The following is an 8,485-nucleotide window of genomic DNA, read 5'->3' as shown; positions in this document are numbered from 1 at the left end:
CAGGGTAAGAAGCACTGAGTGTTGCGCAGGTGTGGAGAACCATTTGATTACTCTTGTGCATCCCAATTTCTCCCTTTACTGTCTAGGCCTTAGGCTGTTCCATTAATCAATGACCACCGGGTCCTTCACATGAGCGTAATTAGTATTTACCTGACAAAATGAACGTGCCCCAGGAGGAGTTGATGAGTGACATTTTGAAACGTGTGACTGGCGAATCTGCTCTCCCGGTTTACAGCAACGTCGAGAAATTTAAACGATTCAACGACGGCTACGTAGTTGCTGAGGACTTACACGAAAGTGTGAAGAAAAGAGAACAGGTCAATGCTAAGGAGCGGCTTCGGGTGAGTGAGCGATAATAACCTTGAATTGAATTGAACTGAATTGGATTGTTACGTGCAGCTAAAGGACTGTAAATCAACGCTACAGCATGAGTCACCAACCTTTTACCTCTCACATTTTAGTGAGAATGTACTTGGTTGCCACTGATTAGTGCAAAGGGCCAAATTACCCATAACCACTTTTGGAGTTAAGGTCGGAGGATGGCGTTATTTGTCAAGTAATAACCTCTCAGAAGATGCAACGTGTTTCTTTACTGTCCAGTCGACGATAGGATTGGCACAGACTCAGGTCATTAATAGCCAAAAATTGCGTGTAATCTCCCCCTATTGAAATATTGGAAAAAGTCTTGGAGACTCGTGTGTTTAAGGACTACATTGATAAATTTGACCTGACCTAATAGTATGTAAGTGTTAATACTGCTCATCTTTGTGAAGACACTCATGTCGAGGACTTTTCACAATAATTAGGAAATAAATATGTATATGCAACAGTAATTTAATAGATTTCCTGCTAGTGTTCCCATCGTAAATGAGAACTTCTAAAAGTCAATTTTGTTTTGACTCGTCATGAGTCAAATCCATTCATTTGGGTGTGTATATTATTATTTTTGTTTCTCTACAAAGCACTATCAGTGATTCGAACAGAAAGCAATAAAGGCTGCTGATTAATTTGTTGTGGTTGCTACTGAAAAAAAATGAAGTCACCGTTAACATTCAGATAATTTTCATTGTGTTTTTAACTTTGTAGATACGGAACCTTAACACCATGTTCTCACGCTTGAAGCGAATGGTACCTCTGATGCGACCTGACCACAAGCCCAGCAAAGTAGACACTCTTAAAGCTGCAACAGAGTATATTCGATTACTACTTGCAGTTTTGCAAGACACGGAAATGGTATGTCTTGTATGATTTTGCACGCAGTTTGTTATTTTTGAGATGCTCAAATATTGTTGCTTTGTGCTCATTAGAGCAGTGAGACCGATTTCCTAAAGAATGCAATCTCCTTTGGTCAATCAGAAGGCTTTGACAGTGATCTTTGGAGAGTGGATGATGTAAGTCTGTTTTATATTAAATTGAGTTTTATGCATGTTAAGAATCCAATAGAGGCACTTGCGTGTGTGGTGTAAAAAAACAAACAAAAAAAACCTAAATGATAACCTCAAGATAGAACATGTTTTTACTGTATAGTCGATGAGGGGATTGGCACAAATAGCCAAAAATCGTGTGTAATCCCCCCATTGAAATATTGGAGAAATATATTTTGTATTTGGAGAAAAAAGGAGTAGGAGTAAATTTTTGTTTTGGTTTTGCATGGATTCCATTTCAGTTTCTGAATATGTCAGAGGACCATGCTGAAGATGGCTTCACCTTGCCCTCTGAATCAGGAACAGAAGATGGAGATCAGACCAGGCTGGTCTTACAACATTGTGCGATGCCTGCATACCAGCTCATCATTCAAGTAGCACCCGACCAATCTTTGGTAACTCCGATGCTATGTGTCTTTGGCCTCCTGAAACAGAATAAGTTGTATGATAAAGTTTTTGTGTGTGCTGTCAACAGTAGTTTGCAAAAATGATGCACCAAGCAAATAGGTTTCCCTGAGTCAATCAATAGAATAATTGATTCCAGAAGGATTTCTTTTTGTGATAGCCCTATCAATGACTGGTATAGGATGGTAGCAGTAATGCATCGTACAATTACGATAATTGAAAATTAAGGCGAAACACAGATCTTGGTAACAAGCATATTAGTAACTCCTTTGTCTTATTGAAACAAGATTGTCTCATGATGGATCTCCATGACAACGTCTGGCACTCGGGATTATTTCTCCATGGTTGCGGGCTATTTTAATCGCAAGAGGCAGACTGACACGTAGCAGTTTTGCCAGGACATTTCTAAGGTAACCCTGGGAAACAATGCAGTTCCCCTTGCCTATTGGATGGTTGGGATTCAGATGTTCTTTTGAGAACTTCAATGTAATTTTCTGACCAACTCAGGTTTGCCTTATTTGGGAAAACCTTACAACTCTACGAATGACTCAATATGGTGTCTGTGTGAATAGGAGTTGTTGTCAAGGATGTACGTGTATGTTGACTTGATCTTGGACTAAAAGAGAACCGTTCTGCCTGAGACGCTTGGGTAATTGGAAGTTGTGTGTGTCTTTTTCATTCACTCACTCTTCTGGAAACTTGAAAGAACTGCATTGATCCCAAAAGACTAGCAGATGGTAGTATAGTGCAAAAGTAGTTTGGAATAGATTTTATTTCTGTCATTGTTAAGATCATAAATACGATTTTGGAAAAATCACTTTGCCTCACTTGAGTCTCCTTTTCTCACTTCCTGCTTGAAGGAATAAACCTATGTGGGGTTTTTTAACTTTCACATTTGGTCTGAACGTAAGGGTTATGCACGCAAAGCCAAAGTGGCAGAGGAATTTACGGATGTGCATAAATAAGCAGATGCAGCCGAGTGAAATTTTTGATAAAGTACGTGCACAGGCAGGTGAAATAAAATAAAAAGTAGGAAAAACAATTTGCTGGGTATACACAATTAGAGGTTAGGTAACAAACGTACTCTTCAAAAGCTTCATTCCTGTGCTAAGTGACATGAATTATAGGCTCCAGCATGCACGCAACCCCAGTGGGGACAGAGTTACAGAGAATGGATGGATGTTTTATGATAGAAAACAACAAGTGAAAATCATGTCTGTGTCAAGGTTTCAATCCAAGTATTTAAATGTGTGAGTAGCTCTGTCGTTAAGGTGTGAAATTGGATGATGTTTCAGGAACTGGACTTTTGACCTTAACCTGAATACTGACTGCAGGTAAATGTAGTCATTAGCCCTGCAGCCGATAGGATGGGACTGAGAGGCATAGAACAACACTGCCAGCTTTCCTATCCGGCTGGGAGTATCTTGTGAGTGGATTGAAATGGCCACAACTGTCTTAAGTGTCGACAAAGATAGCATTTAGCTGCCAAATCAACCACCTTTGGTCACTAGATTGACTGGCAATGTGTAAATTTATTTGACAAAGAATTGAGCCTCCTCTTGTCTGGTTTAAACCAAGTGAAAGTGAGATATATGGTGTGATTTAAAGCATTATATACGTAAGTGCGTTCCAGTTGCCATGCTTACCATTCCTATGCTATAAAAAATAGCGTCGTTTAAAAGAGGCATAATACGCCTGACACCTTTTTTTAATGCGGGCAGGATCGATTACTTGCAGTCCACCTCCTCTTCAGGGTAGGTCTCAGTTTCTTTGTGCCGGGAATAGTGAGGGATAAATGTATTTTGGTGGATTATTTCCCACATTTGCATAAGGCAAAAACTAGTCATGTAAATCATCCAGCAATGAGACTTTAATCACTTTCATCGATGGCAACTTTCTTGGAAAGTTAAGATTTGTGGAAAACAAAGAAGAAATGGTTTGACATGCATTCCTTTTTTACAATATTTGTCACAATGTTTTGCTTTTGCTTTAGAAATCAAGACAGTCAGAGCTGACAAATGCTAAGCCTCGGTCTGTTTACGAATTTGCACCGTTAAGTGTTATTAAAAGGATGGGACCGCTTGAACTGCAATCACATGGCAATAGACAATTACAAAAGGTGGACACAAAGCATTTGATTGTGTTGTCGTACACGTTGCACCTAACATTCAAACTATTAACTAGTTCTTTGTCTTGTGAATTTGATGATTGAAGGTGAAGAGGTTGTGATTGAGGCAGCTCCACACAGCAATTTTGTCCATACTTCAGCGCTTTAATGAGCTTGCAAGATGCAGCATTGTCTGCTACCTGCTGCTTTGACAAAAGCTGACCTTGTACATTGTATATGAGACAAATAGTTGCAATGTGTGGTTTTTTTTTTTAAGCATGTTCTCTTCCAACCATACTGTATATAGCCTGTGGCTCCAGACTAAAAACAGTTGGATCAAAAGTAACCCATCCCAACACTAGTTAATTTGACTTAGTGGGCTGCCTTGGTTGAGTTTTAACTCAACAAGGGAGTTAATGGTTGATCAAATCATGTCCAATGCTGGGTATTTTCAAATGTGTTTGCTACATATTGTCCTCAAATGCTGAGTCAAATTCACCGTTTCTGGGTTATTGTGATTTTCCTTGGTTATTTTCATTTTATTTTTGGGCACACGTATGCGCATACAAAATCATATGCAGGAATCAAACTCACGGTGTCAGCACACAAGACAGACAAGTGTGCCCCTACACCATCAGTGACTGTGATTTTGTTTAGTCATCTATGCCAATGTTAGGTCACATTAACCAATATGTAAACTTCGTTCTAATCTACATTTTATTAGAACCTGTGTGTATTAATTGCTTTAGATTACCATGACCAATCAAATTGTAAAACTGCAAACTCAAAATATCAGCTTGATTGGGTCATTCAGCACATTTTGTAGTGGCAAACGCCAGAATTGTAAAAATTCGTAGAGAATATTATTAGTATCACCTTAAAATCCAGAATAAGTCATTTAAATCAGTAGTTCAACAAGGGAGTGACAGGATCAGGAAAAGTGACTGTTGTAAAATTTGAGCACGCATATTTGCTGTTACAGTGACTATTTTTGTTGTTTGTGTTACTATCATCATTTTAATTAGCTGTGTTAAAATTGCGTCATAGATGAGTTTTTCAGACCAGTATGAGCTGAAAGGGTGTCAAGCGGCATTGTATTGCCCTCTCGTGGTAAGGTGTTTCACTACACTTTCATAAATAATGTATAGCGGGTTGCGTATCGTTTTAACGTGACAGTTCCATTACAGTTATTCAAACGTATTCCAAATTACGTTTGCAGCGGTTTCCATACATTTGGACCCTATCAACAAAAAAAAAGCTATTTTGTACATCATATTGAATAATATTTAGTGCAATTGTACATGGTTAAAGTTATTTTTTTTCAATCAGAAGGCTGGTGAATGGAATTACTTTGGGAACATTGTCAAATTTTGTTTATTTTTTCTCCTCTCCAGGGTTCGATCCTATGAGGCAAACCGTTCAGGAAGATCAAAGAATGTGCCTTTTTTTATTTATTTATTTTTAGTTTACTTTTGAAAGTTGTATTATTTAGTTGTAATTGGTCACTACTATGGAAAAAACAATTTCACCAAATGTAACCTTGGTAATGTTTGTTATATACAACTTGAATTGATTTGCTATGATAGCAAATCTTTAAGTTTGGTACTTGGTGTACCATGTGCAAGTTAATTGGGGGAAATTTATTTAAATATAAACATATATATTTTTTTGCATGTTTACATCATTATTTCTGAAATTTTCTGAAGTGCTGCACCTCTGCCACAGTCAGGGTTATTTGAGCAAATTGAGCAAAATAAAATTTAAAAAAGCATAAAAAAAGCCATGAGGAAATTACTATACCACTTAAAATAAAAATAACAGCAGATTTCTTTTTGACCATTGTCAAATATTACAACAGAGTGTCCCACCATTTTTTTTTTGTTTCATTACAAATTGTAAAGAACGGAAACATGTTATGAATTAGAATGTGGACGATAAACTAAATCGAATAGTAATCGATTAACTATTTTATTAATGGAGTCATAGTTTGGAGGTGGCATAGTGGTCGACTGGTTAGTCCATCCTCCTCGCAGTGCTGAGGTTTTGGGCTCAATTCTGGGTCCGGTCTTCCTGCGTGGAGTTTGCATGTTCCTCAGAGTACTCCGGTTTCCTTCCGCATCCCCAAAACATGCACGGTAGCCTGATTGACCACTCCAAATTCGTCATAGGTTTGAGTTTGAGTGCGAGTGGCTGTTCATTTATGTGTGCCCTGCAATTGGCTGGCAACCAGTTCAGGTTGTCCCGAAGTCAGCTGGGATAGCTCCAGTGTGCCTGTGACCCTCGTGGGGAAAAAGCGATATAAGATTGTTAGAATTGTCCCCCGTCAGCCTCTCAGCTGTAATTATTCATTAGTTTTTGTAGTCATTCATAAAACTAAGCATTCATTGTGTTTCACTAAAAGACATTTGCACACTTCTGCTTTTACCACAGAAAACAATCGCACCAGTTTGATGAGTAAACTACAACATTAATCCCTAGTTTGTTATATTGCCCTATGGTGTGTCACAACATTCCATATAAATATATATTAGGGTTGGGAAGATTCATCGATATGCATCGGGAAATCGATACAACCTGTAAGATGCAGTTGCATCGGATCGCGTTGTTTTCAAATTAAATCGTACTGTATCGCAGGAGATGGGAGAATCTTATCATTGGCAATTCCATGAATCATGAATGCATCGAATCGTTGGCAGTGCGCCGTATGTGTATCGCTTTGATGGTGAAGATTCCCATCCTTAGTATACACACTGTACGAGGGTTGGGAAGATTCACAGATGTGCATCGGAAAATCGATACGACCTGTAAGATGCAGTTGCATCGTACCGGATCGTATTGTTTTAAAATTAAATCGTACTGTATCACACCGTATCGCAGGAGATGGGAGAATTGTATCTCATCATTGGCAATTCCATAAATCGTGAATGCAGTGTATCGAGATGTGTATATATACACACTTTTGTTTTAAATTTTAATTAAAGATGTATTGTAGTTCCATCAGAACAATTTGGGTCAGAAATTACCCATGTTTTTATTTGGATTTATTTTTAATGCTGAAACAATCTGGACAAAAAAGTTATTTCGGTGCCTCGTAATTCATAATATACCCTATTCGTCAAAAATATTCAAAAATGTGTTCACACATTTTGATCATGTGCACTTGATGTACCTGTATTGTCAGAATAAAGTACATCCATTTGAAAGTCCCCCCCCTCCTCTCTTCAGTGTACAATGTGTAACCTGTAGATTTGTGCACTCTGAAGTCTAGCCTTATTTTCAGATCGTGGGAATTTCTTGACATGAATTACATAAAAATCCATTTGGAAAATATATTGCACTTTAAATGTAAATGCACTCTGGCTCCCCAAGTTGTACATTTGTCATCAATGACATGTAAATGACTCATGCAGGCTACTTTGAAGGAGCATGTTTTTGCATATTGTACTTAAAAAAAAATTGTATGAAAGTAATCTAATCAGAAGACAGTGCTCATAACAAAGACAGTGCAAGGAGGAGGGCTGCAGGAGCAGTGACCGGGACCTGTTCAATCAGACCAGAAACACACTGTACAGAGAGGTCAGGAAAGTCAGGAGGTGTTATGGTGAGAGCCTGGAGAGACACCTTTCTGCCAATCCTGATCCCTCAACAGTGTGAAAAGGTCTGCAGAGCATCACTACCTTCAAGAAACGAACCCCCCGTCCTGTGGAGAGCCCAAGGCTTGCTAACCAGCTAAACAGGTTCTACTGCAGGTTTGATCGGCCCTCCCAAACAGGACCTCCTGCAGCCCAATCTACACACTCAACCTCCCCCCACAACCGCTCTGTCCACACCTCCATCGCCACCTACTCTCTCCTGCAGAGGCCGTGCCCGCACTCCAGATCCGCGAGGAGATAGTGCGCCAGATGTTCCGGAGACAAAAGATCAGGAAGGCACTGGGCCCAGACTGTGTCATTTTCCTGCGCCCAGCTTTGCACACATCTTCAACCATTCCCTGGAGCTGTGTGAGCTGCCCTTGTGCCTCAAGAGCTCCACCATCGTTCCAGTAGCCAAGAAGCCCGCCATCACAGGTTTGAATGACTATAGACCTGTCGTTCTGACATCTGTGGTCATGAAATCTTTCGAGAGGTTAGTGCTGAACCACCTGAAGGATGTCACGGGCCCCCTGCTTGACCCCCTCCAGTTTGCCTACCGGGCAAACAGGTCAGTGGATGATGCGGTCAACATGGGACTACTCTACATCCTGCACCGCCTGGACACCCCAGGAACGTACGCCAGAATCCTGTTTGTGGACTTCAGCTCGGCGTTCAACATCATCGCTCCTGACATCCTTCACCAGAAGCTCATCCAGCTTGCGGTGCCTGCCTCCACCTGTCAGTGGATTACCAGCTTCCTGACCAACAGGAGACAGCGTGTGAGGCTTGGGAGCATCCCATCTGATACCCGGACCACCAATACTGGCGACCCTCAGGGGTGCGTCCTCTCCCCACTGCTCTTCTCTCTCCACCACGATTTCTCCTCAGGTCACTCTCCTGTGAAGCTCCTGAAGTAT

General features: G+C 40.2%; 1 protein-coding gene across 1 annotated transcript; it reads left to right on the top strand.

Annotated features, from left to right (window-relative positions):
• Window positions 1-20: 20 nt before the first annotated feature.
• On the top strand, window positions 21-5,603 carry figla (folliculogenesis specific bHLH transcription factor). The gene is made up of 5 exons (XM_085910962.1): window positions 21-341; window positions 1,087-1,233; window positions 1,308-1,391; window positions 1,667-1,819; window positions 5,331-5,603. The coding sequence occupies exons 1-5, from the start codon at window positions 159-161 to the stop codon at window positions 5,343-5,345; spliced, it is 582 nt and encodes a 193-aa protein (XP_085767088.1). The 5' UTR covers window positions 21-158; the 3' UTR covers window positions 5,346-5,603.
• The last annotated feature ends 2,882 nt before the right edge of the window (window positions 5,604-8,485 follow it).

This window comes from Syngnathus leptorhynchus, chromosome 4 (assembly GCF_054491065.1).
Source record: "Syngnathus leptorhynchus isolate UIUO chromosome 4, UIUO_Slep, whole genome shotgun sequence".
NCBI classification, from domain to species: domain Eukaryota; kingdom Metazoa; phylum Chordata; class Actinopteri; order Syngnathiformes; family Syngnathidae; genus Syngnathus; species Syngnathus leptorhynchus.
The sequence above is the reverse complement of the archived record's forward strand: the minus strand, read 5'-3'. Positions and strand labels throughout refer to the sequence as shown.

Coding starts and splice junctions, on each gene's coding strand:
- figla (XM_085910962.1), top strand. CDS start 159: ATGAACGTGCCCCAGGAGGAGTTGATGAGTGACATTTTGAAACGTGTG. Junction 342..1,086: donor ATGCTAAGGAGCGGCTTCGG/GTGAGTGAGCGA, acceptor TTAACTTTGTAG/ATACGGAACCTTAACACCAT. Junction 1,392..1,666: donor ATCTTTGGAGAGTGGATGAT/GTAAGTCTGTTT, acceptor ATTCCATTTCAG/TTTCTGAATATGTCAGAGGA.